This window comes from Penicillium riverlandense (genome assembly GCF_028828495.1).
Source record: "Penicillium riverlandense strain IBT 135883 chromosome Unknown utg000007l_segment0_segment0, whole genome shotgun sequence".
Classification (NCBI taxonomy): domain Eukaryota; kingdom Fungi; phylum Ascomycota; class Eurotiomycetes; order Eurotiales; family Aspergillaceae; genus Penicillium; species Penicillium riverlandense.
The window spans coordinates 1,612,053-1,629,439 of NW_026643198.1; the positions used below are offsets into that span (position 1 = coordinate 1,612,053).

A 17,387-nucleotide genomic window follows, 5' to 3' on the forward strand; every position below is an offset into this window, starting at 1 on the left:
TATGTCGTCTTTTTTGATGCGCCTTGCCTCACCTGGCAAGTAAAATTCCAGAGATATGGGATATGGTCGGTAGAATGGATGATATGTATGGCGTTTCATGAAAATACAAAGCGACCAGGTACAATGATGAACCAGTCGTATTTCACATAAACAAGTCAACCATCAAGTATGTAGCCGGGGATCAGCTCCAATAAACCCCTGGTAAATTTCTTCTAACACATCGTGCTTTCTCTTGCGATCGGCCTGAGCAGCCTCCTCGGCCTCATCCGGCTCTCCATCCGGCTCTCGAGACACCCAAGTCCGAATAGTTCCGTCACCGTGCGCGGAGAACAGTTCGAGGCCTTCACCAGACGCCCCGTTACCGCGCCAGACGAGGTCGTTGATGCGTGCCGCACTCAGTGCCGTTGACCGACCACGGGATGCTTGCGGCCCTGTCGAGAGACCCGGTACGCGAAGACGCTTAATGAAGGTCCCCTCGCGGAGTTCAAACATAAAAATCTCCCCACGGTCATCCTGTTCGTGGAAATTCGGCCAAAGTAGTGTTTCTTGGCCCGAGTCCATGAGTCCCTTCGGGATGATCAGCGGCACCCGCTCCGCCAAATGCGAGGATGCGGTATTTCGCACACGCGGTCCAAAGTGCACGAGCGTGTTAGCGCCGGTAGCTGCATCCCACACTCGGATTCGGGAATCCTGCCCGGTAGTGATTATGTGGCTCCCATTTGATGTCCAGCGCACACCAGTCACGGCTCCGTTGTGGGCACGACCATGCCGAGAGTATGCTGACCGGCTCTCCGATGATGCTGACACACTACCTGATCCAGGATTAACCAAGCCTATCGGGTCGTCCATGTCCAAAGTCGCAATCGCAGAATTGTGGCCTCCGCGACGCACATCAAATATAATCACGCGATTGTCGGCCGAGGCCGATGCCAGCAGGTGCGGCTGATGAGGGGCCCACGATACTGAGAGAACAGCAGCGGTGTGTCCTGGCAATCCATGCGTCGATAGTCCCGAGCGTAAATCCACCAGCCGCACTGTCGGGTCCGATGTGGCTACTGCAACGAGCAGTGTTGAAGCCGGCTGAGCCGAGAAGGAGTGCGAGTACGGTGTGCAGTCGAGTGTAAATGTATGCAGCGGTGTAATCGCTGGCGACTGCAGTGCAGACAGCTTCAATGTGCCATCATGCGACGTGGAGAATATGGTGGACGGAACGGGATCGAACGGGTAGATGGAGAGCGAGGTAATGGCGTGGGTGTGCGCATCCTCATGCGAGGATTTACTGACCGACGCACAGGACCTATGGATGTGTTCGAGCTGTGACCCTCTAGTCTCAAGGTCCCACAAGCGAATCGAGGGGTCAGCGCCTCCGGATATCATACTATTTGCATTGTCAGATTGAATGGGACCACGGCGGCCAGAAGAAGCGCAACACGCACTATCGTCCCTCGAATTGATCGATAGCCAAGCAATTCACCCCCGACTTATGCGCAAACACTTCCGCGACCGGGTCGAGCTCTCTATCGAGTGGTGCGACGTCATCTTCGTGGTCTGTGGAGGGACCAGGAAGGCGACCTGAGAAGCGGATGCCCGGCGCGGGCTCGAGGTGGTGAACTAGTCGGGTAGTTTGGGCGACATGGAAGGCAGATGGAGTGACAGACCCAAGGGCTCTGTTGAGCAGATAGGAATTCATTCATTCATTTGTTGCTGGCAAGGAAGGGAAGTTACGGCAGGCTGTCGGACTGCAGGACAAACAAGCAAACAGGACAAACTCTTGTTTTCTTGGACCGATTATCATGGTTCTTAGTTTTGAGCATTTTAGGACGCCATGAATCCTGAGGGAGATGTGACGAGACAGACAGATAACTGTTTCAGGCTCCGTCGCATTTTCCCTTCATATATAAATCTTCCTTTAGGAGTTAGATAGCTTCGGACATCCATCCTCTCTTCGCGTCTTCATCAGTATTGTTCGGATAAATGTCCCGCCGGCGCATTCTGAACGGGAATGGATCCGAATAGCTTCCACTAACATCTCTCTCTCCCCCTCCCCCCCAAGCATGTCCCATGGCCGGTCCCTTCGACTGACCCAGAACACCTGGGTTGATCCGCCCACAGTCTCCCAGACACAAGGCGAGCTCTCTCCCACACGCGTCACTCGCCGCTCAACCAATCTCTACGATGTGGTAGCTGGTATGCCCTCTTACTCCACCACGCGAACGCAAGCACCTTTCTAACGTCCACAGGCCGATTCGACAATCGCGGACGGCACGCAGCGACCAATGCTGCCTCCCACCACGCGCCCAAGAAGCGCCGAGCTCTCCGGCCCGAAGAGGTGCTGCTCCGCAGAGAGCACGCCGTGGATTTCGAAGCGAAGGATGCTACTTATTTTGCAAACGAGTCTCTCCCCACCAACCGCCCGCTTCCTAGCTCCGATCTCCTAGAAGCGATCCACGCCTATGCCGCTGACCACTACGAGTTCACAACCGAGGACCAGGGACAGAGTGACCACAAGAGTATGGATGAGACGGCTTTGATTGCGATGGGGGTTTTGGTCGAGGAACTTGCGAAAGAAGCTCTGGGTGAAACGGGGGACTTGGTTCTTGTGGAAGGGCAGGAGGCGTCCGACGATGAAGATTCACATCTGGGTAGTGAGAGTGACTCTGTACCTCGTCCCGTCGCGAAATCTTTACGGAGGAAGAGATCGAATACCACGGTATACCCACCCACGGCGGGTTCTCAGCACACAACGACGGGCGTGCGCAAGAAGCACAAACGGCGCAGGCTGAGTCGTGCGCCCTCGACTACTGATTTTGAAACGGAATGACGAGGAAGATGATTTGTCGCATGACCGACTTCCTCATTCGATCTAGCCCAAGCCTCACGGGTTACTATGGCGTTCACCTATCTCGGTTTCCGTGGGATGCCCTTTTCAACAGTTTGCGGACTACTGACAGTGTGCACCCCAAGGAACACTGGTCAAACTCGATCGAAAAGCTCCACACCTGCTCCAGTGTTCTTCCAGCTGTTGCAATGTGACACTCGATCCGCCTCTTGCCGATGGACTATTTACGCCCAAGGCCCTTCCAGCCGTCTCCGTTGGCAGTCTAGGGCGAGAGCACGCTCTTCTCTGTGCGGCTGCCAATGTATCAGACCCTGTCTTGGCATCTCGTACCGCATGCCGGGATGTTCGCATTAGCACGGACACACTTGCCAACCACAACCTGTAAGGGGGGCCGGCTCAATGGTCATGATCTGTATACACTTGTCATCCAGCCTGCCTGTCGGAGCCCCTCAGACCGCGACGCCCTTATTTAGACATACCACCACCGACGGCGAAGCTGAACAAGGCGTTTGCTTAGGGTCTTGGCTCCGGCGGACGGGCGGCCAATTGTTGGCCGAATCCGCTCCCGGGCATCGTGGGGGCAGCCCGCCCCCACATGCATTCGGTGGTTGTTGCCAAGATGCGGGAGTGCTTGGCAGGGACATTGATCATTGTTTGTTGGTTTGATAGAAGGACGTTGGAAGACACAGACCCTTCCATGCGATCTATGGCCAGCTGGGCATGTGAGAAAGGTGACTGCATTGGTCCGAAGGGGTAGTTAGTTCAGATGCAAGTACCGTAAACAATACCATGGATATCCTGAGATCCAGTCTGTCAGGGTATTATTCTCCAAAGCCCGAAATTCAGCATGGCATCGTTGCTCTGTACCGTGACTTGTCCAGTGACTTGCCCTGACTTTTCTTCCACCGGAAACACCTGCTCAATCATCCTCTACGCAGTCACGAATCAACTACGCACTTACGAATTACCAACGTACTTGCTGCTCTACAAAAGCAGCGACTGCTTGCCATCATCTGCGTCGAATCCAATAGAGGGTTCATCATGGTACGCGGCCCCCACGGCAAAGACTCGCACTGACGCGTCCCAAAGCCCCCCAAACTCTCGAAAGAAGCCAAACTGGATCTAATCCTGACCCACCTCCGCGCCACAGGCACCTGCCACACACTCAAAGATCTGGAGAAGACGCTGCCGCCCGTGGCATCGATCAATGGCATCCAGGTCAAGGAGTACATCCAGGCACTTCTCGACGAGGGCAAGCTGCGAGTGGAGAAGATCGGCAGCGGCAACTGGTACTGGATCTTCGGGAGCGACGAAAAGCTTGAGCGCGAGCGGGTGGTGGGCCGGGTGAAGACGGAGGTGGAGAAGACGCGGAAGTCGTGCGCCGATGCTCAGGCGGCCCGGGTCGCTGAGACGGCGCTGCGACAGCGGGAGGAGCCCGATGATGTTGAGGATCGCGAGTCGCGGCGAGACACCCTGATGGCCACTAGGATCTCGCTCGAGGCCGAGGTGGGGCGCCTCCGGGCTACAGAGATGCAACGCACCAGCAGTCGTGGCAGTACCATGGGCGTTACGCAGATCCGCCAGGCACTGGGAGGGCTGCAGCAGCAGGCGCAGCAATGGACGGACAATATCTACATCCTCGAGGGCTATCTGCGACAACTGGCGGGCGGGGACCGGGAAGTGGTTACGGCGGTGTTGCGGGAGTGCTATGGAGACGAATACGTGGATGGTGGGCTGCGGGAGTTGGACGAGTAGGTAGTACGCGAGTCTGTTAGCCGAAGACCAAGAGAAGCTTGACTGAACCACACGCGAATCACGGGTTCCCCGGGCGGACGGGGGGCTCCGCTTGTCGCGAACTCTCTCTTCTCTTTCTCCCGTATCTCGCCCTCTTTGCTCTTTCTCTTCCTCTCTCTCTCTCTATCTCTCTCTCTAATTCTTTCCCTTTCTCCCCCCCCCCCAGTCCCACATTCCACTAGTGATTATTTGTGGACAAACTCTGTGCTCCATCTGCCCCTGCTCCGACCCTCGCTCATTATTGTCGCCGCCCTCTTCGCCCCATCATATCCGGTTCCTGGCGGGGGTTATCTCTGCTTCCTCCTCTGCCATTCCCAACTTGGCTAGAGACAATGTGGCGCGGTGGTCATCACCCATAATTCCTCACTCCCCCTGCTCGAGTTTCCCTCCACCCGCACCAAGGCCTGGGCCTGGATCTGGACCCCGGGGAACATACCTGGGCTGCATTCCGAGCAGTTGGGAACCAGACCGTGAAAGGCTATCGACAAATATCTCCGACAGTACCACTACCCGCCGTGTCCCTCGATTGGAGTTTCTGACGTAGGCTTCTGTCTGATCATCATCCAACCACCCCGCCGCTGCCACCGCGTCCCGTCGAACTCGTGTCTGCGGTTGACCATCAATACCAAATCCGTATCCTGCCTCGCGTCCCTTCCTTTCTCCGCCCGCCCGCCCCTGGTCATCTTTTCTGGATGCAGGAGGCAGCGGCCGTGTGTCATGTCCACCTACCCTCCTCCCTCCAAACCCTCATCGTCGCCGCTCAGTCGGAATGGCAACTCCTTCCTGTCCAAGTTTCGCTCCCCCTCGGCCAACGGAATCGCAACATCACCGATTTCTACATCGATCCCGACGACCCATGGCGCTCCTATTTCCCCGGCGATGTCATCAAGGGCACTGTCGTCGTGACCGTCGTACGGCCGGTGCGCATCACCCATATCGTCATCTGTCTCCATGGCTGTGTGAAGGTGTTCAAGAACGCGACGCCGGCTGGAGAGGCCACCCCCGAGCTGGGGTTCCTGGGGCCTGGGCGTGGTCGACGGGGCGCTGAATATATGGGCAATGGGCTGGCGACGTTATTCGAGGACGAAGTCGTTCTGTGCGGCGATGGACGTCTCAAGGAGGGCAAATATATGTTCCGCTTCGAGATGTCGCTTCCTCCTTACCCGCTTCCCAGCAGTATAAATGTGCGTTTGACCCGGTGCGCCAACTTTCCGCAACAAGATGCTGACAAGAAGATCAAACTAGTTTGAACGAGGCACGATTGCCTATACCCTTACATCTACCCTGACCCGACCAACCACCATGAACCCTACTCTTACCTGCCGAAAACGAGTCAATTTACTTGAAAATATCGATATCGCACACTTTCCCGCACCCAAAGCTCGCATTGTCACACTCGAACCCGTGTCCAAGCGCTCCAAATCCAAGGCGAAGCCAAAATCGCCAGCATCCGATACGACTGCGGCACCAGATACGTCGTCCACTGATACTCCTGTGAACGGCACCGTCACTTCCGTGGAATCCCGCCCACCGCTAAGCCCATCTCCGAGCAATGTCAGTACATCCAGTCGGCCAAGCAACAGCAGCCAGAGCTTTCAGATCTCGAGTGACCCCTGTTCCTCCTCGAGCACCGGCGGACGAAATAGTGAAGGGCACGGCTCGTCTCCTTCTGCGCCGGATCGGACCATTACGGCAAAGGCCGAAGTCTTGCGCGCGGGCGTGCTGCCAGGAGATACCTTGCCGATCAAGGTCACGATCAACCATTGCAAACAAGTGCGCAGTGCGCACGGCATCATGGTCACTCTGTATCGCCAGGGGCGGATTGATCTCCACCCGTCGATTCCTATTGGTCCCACCGCGTCCGGGAAGAAGCCGGTGTACGAGGACTGCTATCCTCGTTCGCGTACTGGGCTAGGGGGTCTTACGCTGGGCACTTCTCGCACCAGCAGCGCATTTCGCAAGGATTTGTCACAAACGTTCGCGCCTCTGATTGTCGATCCACATACTATGACTGCCGATATCAAGACATCCATTCGAGTCCCCGAGGACGCATTTCCAACTATTACACACGTGCCCGGGGGCATGATCAATTTCCGCTACTACGTTGAGGTCGTTGTGGACTTGCGAGGCAAGTTTACCTCGCCCGAGCGGTTTATCCCGCGTTTCAACATGGTCTCCGGCGGCAGCACTTTCTCGCCCAGCGGACAGATTCTCAATCCGGCCGACGTTAACGGCAGCGCCATTACAGCCAATTGGGCGGGGAATATCTTGGATACTGATCAAATCCGCCGCGAGAAGGGAGTCATCTCGGTAGCTTTTGAAGTTGTTGTGGGGACTCGCGATTCACAGCGCGGCAAGGCCAGCGTGGAACGCGCCCCATCTGCCGCTGCGGATTCTACCACGGCCGCAGCACAGCATTCCCAGTATCCCGCGCCATCAACAGTGGCCACACCCGGGGAAGGCGATGCCTCGACTGTCGACCCGAGTCCGATGCCCAATTCCCACCACTCGGACCCTGGAATCCAAGATGACTACGGGTTCCCCCAGGAAGGTCAATGGAATGAGTACGACTATACGGAAGACTACACGCAACCCTTCCAGCCGATGGACTCGATGGTCGCGCCGCCCGAGGTCGAAGAACCAGTGGACGAGAAGACGCGAGTACGACGCCATGAGGAAGCCCTCTTGCCCAGTTCCCCTGGTGAGGCGGGACCATCTACTTCCAATGAGCCGACTGCACCCGTCCTGCCCGATGAGGATGGTCTGCATGATTACCAGCACCTGCCATCTCCAGGCACCGAACGGCCGCCACACGGCTCGGTACAGACTGTCGTCGTGAACGGGAGTGCAGCGGAACCGAGCGACCCGGCGCAACCAGATGACAAACGAGAAATGGAGCGCCAGCGACTCATGCACGAAGCCAGCGCTCCGGATGAAGAGACCGCAGATGGCGGAGCAAGTGCCGCGGGGCCTAGCGCCCCGACCTTCGACGAGGATGACCAGCTGGTAGGCGGGACTGCACAGGCGGATGAGTCGTTGCCGGTCTATCAGCGGTGAATTTCGGTGGAATGAGTTGATAATTGTGTATATTTGCATTGATTGCCCCGGGGAAGAACAAGATACCCATTTTGATGATTCATTTGATGATATACGGGAGGCGCTGGGGATATAACAAGGGCGTTTGACACATAGGAATTGTATCATACCGATGTATCCATCCATATCATACATATCGATCTCCTATCGTAGTTATCATATCGCAGTGGTAACCATGGGTAGTCCGTCCTTATCGCCCGGGCTTGGCGGCCAAGCCTAACCAACCTTCCATCCTTCCATTCCCCCTATTTTTATCTTCTCTCCCAACCCGCCTTTCCCTCAAGTCCTGTCTTTCAGGACATCCAATCCACCCACCATGGCCTCCCGACAAACCTCGTCGTTCGCGACTTTCCTCATCCTGTGCCGTATGTTTCGCTCCCTCCATCATTTCCCCCCCCCCACATTTCCACCACACGCGAGACAGACAGCCAGAACAGACCGACTGACACTAACCCAGCAACTTGCTTCTTCCTCGGGATCATCTTCTCCCTCTTCCCCTACGACTACCCAATCCTCTGGTCAACAATTCCCACTCCAGCCTCACACTATGACTACTTCGAAGCCCACCTCCGCTTCCTCCACGCCTCCCCCCCCACTCATCCCTCGCATCCTCCACATCGTCATCTTCCTCGGCCTCGCAGGGCTCATCACAAAACTCTACCGCCCCTCCGAGTCAAACATGCTCTTCGACGGCGCCTCCCTCGTGCTCTACATGTGCGGCGTGACCGTCTACATCGCCAACATCGTCAAGGGTCTGCGTCTCGCCTCGGCGGGCCGCTACGGTGCCGAGCTGGCTACCACCGCCGAAGAGATGGAACAAATTCTTGGGCGGGAGGACTCGCTGAAGGTTCTTGCTGCTTCGAATACCATTCTCGCTCTTGTTCTGGTTGGCATTCTGGCCCTGCAGGCTGGGCAGTGGTATGCCGATCGCAAGGACGCGCAGGAGTCTGAGGCTTTTGCTGCGGGCAAGAAGGGTGGTGCAGATGGTGCGACTGCTGCGGGTGCTACGTCGGGTTCGTCGTCGGGGTCTTCGGCACGGCCGGGACGGCAGGCGAGCCAGAGGAAGAAGAGCAGCTGAGTTGGAGAACAACACTGGTGGTTGTTTGCTTGCTTCGAAGCTTCTTTTAAGGTTCGGGTGGTGTAACCTGGTGGTTGGTGGTGGTGTATGCGGAAGAGGATATCCGTGGAGTTGAAAGTGCTGTTTTTGTTTCGTCTATGTACACTGGATAGGATACCATGGCGGCCACTTCCAATACGAGAGATGACATGAGGTGAAGATGCAACGATAAAAAAAACCATATCGCGAAAGAAAATAGAAAGAGTCAAAAGATTCGTCAAGCGCCGCACAGAGGGGAATCATAGCAGTAATAAAGAGGATATGGTATAAAAGGTTGAAGAAAAGAACAGCCGCCAACTAGGCAAAGGAGAATGGGCTCCGCGGTAGATCCGGCGAGCGCGGACTGAGTGCTTTGGCGAAGAGTTCCTCGCCCGAGTCTGCGCTCGAGGTGCGCGCCATTGGCTCGCGCACTGTCGGGGCCAGGGCCGCGAAACCGGTTACGCCGGTGGTGTCCTGCTGCGCTTCTTGGAGAGATTGCGGTGGGAAATGGGCGACGGCGGGCTTGAGTTGGTTCGGCTCCGAGGGATGGATTTGCGTGCTTGGTGTTGGGGTGGGGTTTGTGTCTGGGGTTGGCATCGAGTGCATGGCTCGGTTCACGTTGCGGAATGAGCTGAAGGACGAGACGGCTACGTCGGGTGATTGCGGCGAGAGAAGGTGTGCTGAGTTGGGACCTGAAGCGGGCATGGTTAGTTATTGGTTGCGGATTGATCGTGTGTATAAGAACAGCATACTGTCATTCGCAGACAAGTCTTTCTCACTTGTCTGCAGCTTCAAGCCCTTGAGCTTCTCGCTCAGCTTTCGTCCACTGACTGGCGACACGGGCGTTGCGGGAGCCATGGGGTAAACAGAGGACGAGGTCGACGACTCGTGACTCCTAGACACCGCGTCGACTGCGCCAGATATGTCTCCGAAATTCGACTCGATCCATTCCTTCTCTTGAATTGCCATGTGCAGCGCAACTCCTTCGGCATTGTTCAAAAACTCCTCCCGGATCTCGCGATCCAGCACGCGCAACCGCTTCTTCGCCCAGATTGTATGCAGCACACCCTTCTTGCCCGCCGAGCGTCCCGTTGCTCCGAGTTCCGGAGGGAAGATAGCAGGTAGCGGGTTGAGTTGGAAGGTATCCTTGGTTTTTGATGGTGGGGTAGAGACGGTGGTGGTGGTATTCTCCGTTGTTGTAGGCCGATGCTCATATGAAAGGGTCACGACGGGAGGAATGGTCGTGTTTGGCGGAAGCAGGAAGTAAAACCGACGAACGCTATCACTTGGCCGCTCATCGGCAGGCAACACGGTTGTCTTGCCGGTCCAGGAAACATGCCATGATCCTTCGGCCGCGGAGCGGGACAGGTCGTCGTCCTCCCACTCGATCATGAGAATCTTTGTCCCCTCGTTGCCCTTGCCGGCTTCGAATTCGAACCGAGCCAAGGCCGACACCGACAGACTCCCGCTGCTGGGACCGCGGGGGGTCTGCAGGTCAGCGAATTCGCTGTCCGGTGTGAAGGTGGGCGGCGCTTGAGCCATGGCAGTGCAGCAGCAGGCTGGAAGGACCGAAGGGGGGCGGAGACCTCGAGGCGTTGGGGGCGCTTAAGGGGGGAGTGTAAGAATCGGGAAGTATGGACTCGGGGCTTGGACTTGACAAGACTGGCCTAGGGAGGGGGGTGTCGGTGTGGACGAGAGTGGTGCAGAATGAGGGAGGGCAGGCCGCGCGCCGATCACGGGATTTGGCCCTTTTGGCCCTCGCTGGGTGTTTTCTGCGTGTTTCGTCGAGGATGAATGAAATGAGAGATCTTCGTTGATTCGTGGAGAACAGGTCCAGGGGCAGAGCCGATCAATGAAATCAGTCAATCAATCAATCGCATGCTTGCCCCGCCTCTAATTATAGAACACACATGGCTAAGCACGAGTGCCGTGTTGCTTCTACACCCCGCTCTTTCAAACACTTCGAGATCCCTGTGATGGCTCTATGTCGCTCCCCCGGTTTTGATATCGCCTTTTGTTGGTAGTAATAGAGTCTATCCTCTTAAACAAGGGGCCCGTGGGGCATCTTGAAGATCTATTTTTGGTGTCAGCCATGTTCATCCATCCGGACTGTAGCTCGTGTTCAACAAAGGCACGAGGGACGAGAGGACTGATGTTGGGAATAGGTTTATTACATTTGACGGTGAATTTCTTTCCAGAATATAGAATTTGTATGAATGCACGCATTCGAGAATGTTAAATTATATCTTCGTCGGGGATCTTGTAAATACTTGCCCTGAAAATAACTACCCAAAAGAATCGAAGATCTGTCTTGGATTTGGACTGGAAATCAGTCCTCGTTGTATAGCATGAGCATATGTGATCTTGTTGCTAGACAATCTGGCAATGTTAGGTTGAATCCTGTCAAGGTGATTTCACAATGAAGAGAAAAAGGTACTGAAATCACCGGATATACCTGGAAGCCTATGACCGGAGTTTGCGTGTTCGTTGGATGTCTAGGTCCTGGAACTAGCAGGAGCCCAGGTGATATCAAGAGTAAGAGCAATATGTCTGACGTCAAGGATTTTTTCTAAAGATAGGAGTCGCACCTTTGAGAATGATCCTTCAGAGTTAAAAAAAGCACAGGCTTGCACCCGAAGATACCGACAGTCGAAAGAATGATGTTAGCCAAGAAACAGTAACAAAATCGTGTTTTGATTCAATGCAGTATGATACCAGATGCCAGTATGGGACAGTATCGTACAGGATCTCAGCCAAAAGGGTCTCGGAGCTGTTTAACGAGGTGACGAAGTGGCAGACATGCCGCTGGGAACTGGGGGCCGCAAGTGCTGTCCAGTAACGAGCTTCTCAAGCTTCATACATGGGCGACAAAGAGGGGTTAAAGCTGGGGCCCGCTGCGAAAAAAAAAAGAGAGTTGCATGAGTCAGGGAGAGAAAATGTAGTTCCGTTCTATATTTACTCCCAAGGGGCGTGATGGGGATGTTCCTTGCCGTTGAAAATAAAGATTCTGAGCTTTGATTGGCAAGTAAAGGTCAGCTGGATGGTAGTCTGGGGCCAGGAAAATAGTATCAGTGGGGTAGTCTGTAAAGAATATGGACAGTAGCCGCCCTGTGTTTGTGATTATCGGATATTGATAGCAACAAGATTCCAAGTTGAGGGGATAACAGACGTCAATTGTGAACAAACCGAGTCAAAAATAGACCCAGGCGCTACGGGGACCTATTCTTGGAACAAATATTATGACATTGGCTACCAGGAAATCAGCAGATGCAGCGATGGTGGGACGGAAAGCCGTACCGTTGACGCCTTGACCCAGTCAAGAGCCCATCATGTCCAAGATGCAAGGAAAAACAATGTGCACTTGGACGAGGCGGAGCCGAATCCAGCCATTTAGGTTTGAGATAGACTGTGAGGGGCGACAGGTTTTTGTTTTTGGTAGCGTTGAGCCTTGGTTAAGATAAAATTGATGAGAAAAAAGGCATATGCTTCCGACGGCCTCCAGTGAATTTGGCGGGTGGTCAGAATAAGAAAGACAAGCGGAAAGCAGTTCTTAGCTATATTCAGAATTGGGTTGGTATGTTTCTCTTGAGAAGTTGGGATATTTGAATTCAAGTCTACATTAATATCAATAATGGTATAACTGAAACTATGGACTGACGTTAACTGCCAAAAATATCGTAGCACTATGCCCCAGAAACGCAGGAACTGACCGGGGTTAGGCACTACGATTAAATCAAACGACAACCATAAATAGAAACTAGAGATATCACACTGCATAAGCGCCATGCATACCCCTCTTTCCATTCATATGATTATTCTTGGTCTCCGAAAGTCTTTGTAACGTAATCTAATGTCTCAAAGGAGCATAGAAGTAATTTTGGGGGGGGGGGGGGGGGATTATAGGGTGACTGTGGAGAACAATCAGATAATCTAGATGGTTGAATTTAACAGTCATGCTTTCGTTCGTGTTTAACACCTGGAAAGCATTTAAATCGGTTACCGCCCTGCTCCGAAGCTGCTCGCAGACCTGAGACGCGTTCTATTAATATCACGAACGACGCTGGACTCGGCGCGAAAGCGAGAAAACACCAATCAGCATGAATTCTAGTATTCTGTTGACCACGTCACCTTGCTTTTCACATGGTTAAAGCGTTCAACCGCCAATCACGCCAAGCGTCGACGGCCTGAAGCTAGTCTTCGGCGCTCGGTTGCCCCACTGTCTGAAAGTAGAATAGCGCCGGCGCTTAACTGCATGGACCACACCACTGGGGCAGCGCTAATTGGTGATCACACTGAGGGTACGGGCCGTATGTTATTTTTGTTCTGGGTCCCTTGTGATAACTAGTGGAGATAATAACCAATATAAACACCGGACTCGGTCAGGCGAGATGGAAGATGGGCTGATTCAAAAATGGGGAAACTCTATTCCAATACGATCAGTTTATGTTCTGGTATTTTCCTTGAGGGCCCAATACCGACTAGTCATTCCCTCTTATTCACAAACATGGTCGTCCGGTCATGGTTGACAACATTGTGGACCAAATCAGGTTGTAAAACAGTCTTCAGTGTGTTCCAGCTGTCAGCCGTCCTCGAAACACTGATTGAGAGAATGGAGACCACTTCGACGAATGGAAATATGACTCTTTCCTAGGCGAACTCATTTACTAGGGACATGAAACACAGAGGGCGCGTCCTCGTCCAATCATTGCGCGTGATCAGGGTTTCGGCCTTATGCATCACAGATTCTCTCGATCCTTCTTTCGAGCATAATATGGAGTAATTACCAAGAGTGGAAATGCTCCTGATTTGCATCAGCTGCAACGGAAAGATGTGATATCTTATATGAGCGCGAAAAGAGATTCTAAACTATGTCCGACGTGGGTCTAGGTAGACAATGTGATGGCGATGTAGGACAGCGTAGTGGATTCGGGTAATGTATTACAGAGATTTCGTCAGAGTACGACGTAAAACCAAGTCAGTAATATTACTGAACTATGTGCTGTTAAAATCAATATAACTAGGAAACATCCTTCATACTCATTCTATTACTGATCGGAATACACTGTTCGTCCGAAGAAACGGTGATTTACATATTCGCTTATTGTATGCCGAAAACTGACATGGGCGATGGACCCTGCGGTTACCAGGACATCGTGGCAGGTCCATTTATATGGGGCGGCATTCTTGTGCGCTTCAATTCAATTGAAATTTAAATATACTGTCCAATTATTTCTTTGAGTTCTACTGCCCATTCTGTTGGGTGGCACTGTCATGACTCGGACGCAGGGGCTTAGTTGCAGAGGGACGTTCGGCTTAGGGTCCACGCACACACGTAGAATCAAAGCAGTAACAATAGTGAACCAGACCACATGAGCTCTATATTCACAAATTTATTATGACATTTGATTAAAATGTTGGATAATAGCCATATGCCCTACTAGATCTCCCTATACGCGTTATGAACCTTGTTGACTGTATCCATGATCCTAACGTGTCCGACACGTGGAATCTGTCAGAATCAAAAATGAGAATGCCTGGATGGAGCTAGTGTAAGGCTCCAATACATTTGCGCAAAGGGTGCTGGGTTTTCAGGGCTCAAATCTGGCCCTTTGTTGGCGGCTCTGATCCATGACGCCTCGTGGCCCAAGCGGGCTCTCCATGGGTGGCGCGGTCAGTTGGATATCCTAGCAATGGAAGTGTTGGTTTGTTACCCACAGATCTGGTACGGCTCAAGCTATTCATTAATCCGATTCGACAGTTCTACATAGGCATGCCCAATAATCCCCGAAATGGAACTACCTGCAGACATACCCGCTAACCGAGCCCGATAACTTGGGTCCACGCGTTACGCCATCTAACCCAGCCGCCGCCTTGATCCCAAAAGGTTAGGCAGAGGACACAGTGGGATACATACCGCCGGTATGCGAAGCCTGAAAAGAAAACAAGCCAATGATGGTTCTAGTCCTGGATGGCCCATGTATGGCCTCAAGTTGAGCGCGATCGCTTAGGGAGAATGTTCAACAAAAAAAAAAAAGGTAGTCATGAATTCATAGATCATTCACCAATTCACTTGACACAGTGTAGTATGCTGTATATTATCCAAACGAAAGAAGCCAAGATACGGCAGGAGCAAGATAGGAAACAAAGAAAATAAAAAGGCCAAACAATTTCGTACCATTTCGAACGACAGTGCCCCAAGGAGACTCCCAAACTCCATTTCCACCGCTCATAGTCCGCAAGAACTAGCCAAATGCAATGACCAAAATATGGAACCGTACACAATAAGAGGCATAAGAGGAGAGAAAGTACCTAAGCCTCTTTAGACTCCCGGCACTTTCGTCGCTTTCCTTTTGGTGGTGCCTCCAGCGGGGTGCATTTGTAGGTAACAGTTCGAGTGACCACCTGCTTCACGCTGACCGGCTTCCCAGTTGCACTGCGGGGCGGCTCATAGTAACGCAGTTTCCAGTCTGATGGGGAGAACGGAGATCGAAGGATAGTTGCACTTTTTGGAGAGTCCGTAGTCGGGGAATATTTCAGTGACTGTGGGATGCGTAGGCGGCGCGGGACAGGGAAGCTCCTTTTGGTAGAATTTGCTGACGACGGTGTCGGCGGTGGCAATGAGATAGTCGGTGATCTTGCCGAGTCACCGAATACAAAGGAACCGCTCAACGCGCTTGCTGGCTGAGATGTGGGGGAAGCAGCCGACGGCTTGTCAAGAGGATATTTCGGGAAAGTGAAACCAGCACCAGCACTAGCAGGGCTGAACACGGGCGTGAGAGCCTTCAGAAAATCTGTGTAGGCGGTAGGGGGCGTGATTGGTGTCGAGAGATCTTCCTGTTTGACAGTATCCGACAGACTTGACGGTGATTCAATATGGAGATCGGAGGGAAACGTCGCGCTCTTTGGCGTTTTGAGAGGATGAAGGACTGGCTTGGAATTCGGCATGTTGTCGAGTGTTGACAGAGGCTGAGAGGGTGATTCCTTGAGTGGAGCTAAAGACGTATAATAGAGAACACAGGTGACAGGACAAAAGGCTGATGAATTCAGAATGACTGCACAAGGCGGCGAGCGAGGATGGAAAACACAACGGAAGGAGAACCAAAGAATGATGAAGGAGAGTATATAGTAAAAAGGACAAGAAAATAATTATAGGGTCGTCTCAATGAGGCGGAGATCCAAACGTTAGGAAAGGGGGTCTTTGTTGGCCGGCAGCAAGGAAGAACGAGGGTGCGGAGAGACGGCGGTTTTATCTATATCCCAGGCCAGACAGGGCGGGACAGGGTATGGTAACCGTTTTGTTGTTCTGGACGGTATCAATACAATGCCCTGTAATATTTCCTGTTAGTTACCAGCAAGGCTGATCGAGGCTTACCGGCTAGCTCAGCCTCAAATCCTTCGAGGACTGCCACCCGCGGCAAGAGCAGTGTGCAGCAAAGAGAGACCATACTTACTGTTCCGAAGTCTTCAAGGAGAGGCAAACTTAGTCAGAGACAAGTCACAGCCTTGGTAGGAACCAAGCTTGATGTAAGGAATTGTTGCTGGTCTGGTGCTTTGAGCTAAGCAAAACGAAGAAAGAAGTATCACAGTGAAAGTCCAGAGAGAGCTCTTCTGTAGAAGAAAAGCCGTGTGTGTCTCTCTTCATGGACTATGGGATGCAGCGCTCTTTATAATTTTTCAGCGCTTCATCGTTTCGACCTTCAATCTATCAAACCCGCTGCATTTCGGCGATGCCGCCCAGAAACAACGGAGGCAGTTGTCGCGCGCTATCTGAAGCAAACCCTCTTTCTCTGCTAAGCCGGAGAAAAATATTGCATGTCTTGACGGCGGTTTGTTTGCCAAGAAATGCTTCTCCCAAATCCCTACCTGGTTCGTGGATGGTTGGCGCGCACTGAATGCCACCTGGCCGGCGCCTCGCCTTCAGGGGTATTCGGATTTTGCAATTCGTCAAATGTGTCAAGCTCATAGGCTTGGATAACTTGTATACCTCAATCCCATTGTGTTTAGAGCTGGATGATTAAATTCGAAGCTTGTTTGAGATATATGCCCAGACCCTGTAATCCAATCATCTACATTTTGATGTCTTATGACCTTTATTGTGTTGCCCTACTAGAGACTTTAGGACTTGTATCTACATCTAGATAAGGAATCGACGTTCTTTATGCAGGTCCTTGGGTGCTTGGTTTTAAGTCCAATCGGGCCTTTTCATTTATCGAACTCGCTTGTTCCTGCTTCGGTTTTGTTGTTCTAAGTACAACGCCCAAAGCGCCTTGATTCAGCAGACGCCGGGGTTCAACTATGTTATTTAGGCAAACAGAGCGAGGTGTTCCATCTCGGCGTCAATGTAAGAAGAGAAATAACCCAAAATTAGCAATTCTCTAATTTGAGTACCGTACTTTTAATGACCCTGGCCATCTAATTTAATCTATTTGTTCTTGCTGGAGACGCGCGGTAAGAAATAGCCAAAGCACAACGCCACCGCCATTATCAATGTCGCTTTTCATTCTGTTGTCTAGGGAGATAAGCGCTTGGTGAACAGGCCTTGGCTCTTAGTAGAACTGGACT

At 52.7% G+C, this 17,387-nt stretch overlaps 7 protein-coding genes across 7 annotated transcripts; 4 read left to right on the top strand and 3 right to left on the bottom strand.

Moving 5' to 3' along the window:
* Positions 1-162: 162 nt before the first annotated feature.
* Positions 163-1,690, bottom strand: N7474_008226 (WD repeat protein; the record flags this gene model as incomplete). Its single annotated transcript, XM_057199636.1, has 2 exons — positions 163-1,378; positions 1,437-1,690. 2 exons carry the CDS (start codon positions 1,688-1,690, stop codon positions 163-165), a joined length of 1,470 nt encoding a protein of 489 aa, XP_057050337.1.
* A 364-nt stretch (positions 1,691-2,054) lies between these two features.
* Positions 2,055-2,821, top strand: N7474_008227 (uncharacterized protein; the record flags this gene model as incomplete). Its single annotated transcript, XM_057199637.1, has 2 exons — positions 2,055-2,187; positions 2,241-2,821. The coding sequence occupies 2 exons, from the start codon at positions 2,055-2,057 to the stop codon at positions 2,819-2,821; spliced, it is 714 nt and encodes a 237-aa protein (XP_057050338.1).
* A 1,059-nt stretch (positions 2,822-3,880) lies between these two features.
* On the top strand, positions 3,881-4,594 carry N7474_008228 (putative GAJ protein; the record flags this gene model as incomplete). The annotated part of the gene is made up of 2 exons (XM_057199638.1): positions 3,881-3,883; positions 3,929-4,594. 2 exons carry the CDS (start codon positions 3,881-3,883, stop codon positions 4,592-4,594), a joined length of 669 nt encoding a protein of 222 aa, XP_057050339.1.
* A 731-nt stretch (positions 4,595-5,325) lies between these two features.
* rim8 (pH response protein PalF) lies at positions 5,326-7,690 on the top strand (the record flags this gene model as incomplete). Its single annotated transcript, XM_057199639.1, has 2 exons — positions 5,326-5,817; positions 5,879-7,690. 2 exons carry the CDS (start codon positions 5,326-5,328, stop codon positions 7,688-7,690), a joined length of 2,304 nt encoding a protein of 767 aa, XP_057050340.1.
* A 355-nt stretch (positions 7,691-8,045) lies between these two features.
* Positions 8,046-8,807, top strand: N7474_008230 (putative secretory component protein shr3; the record flags this gene model as incomplete). The annotated part of the gene is made up of 3 exons (XM_057199640.1): positions 8,046-8,094; positions 8,187-8,348; positions 8,371-8,807. 3 exons carry the CDS (start codon positions 8,046-8,048, stop codon positions 8,805-8,807), a joined length of 648 nt encoding a protein of 215 aa, XP_057050341.1.
* Positions 8,808-9,143: 336 nt separating this feature from the next.
* On the bottom strand, positions 9,144-10,367 carry N7474_008231 (uncharacterized protein; the record flags this gene model as incomplete). The annotated part of the gene is made up of 2 exons (XM_057199641.1): positions 9,144-9,517; positions 9,578-10,367. 2 exons carry the CDS (start codon positions 10,365-10,367, stop codon positions 9,144-9,146), a joined length of 1,164 nt encoding a protein of 387 aa, XP_057050342.1.
* Positions 10,368-15,134: 4,767 nt separating this feature from the next.
* On the bottom strand, positions 15,135-15,770 carry N7474_008232 (uncharacterized protein; the record flags this gene model as incomplete). Its single annotated transcript, XM_057199642.1, has 1 exon — positions 15,135-15,770. The coding sequence occupies one exon, from the start codon at positions 15,768-15,770 to the stop codon at positions 15,135-15,137; it is 636 nt and encodes a 211-aa protein (XP_057050343.1).
* Positions 15,771-17,387: the final 1,617 nt, after the last annotated feature.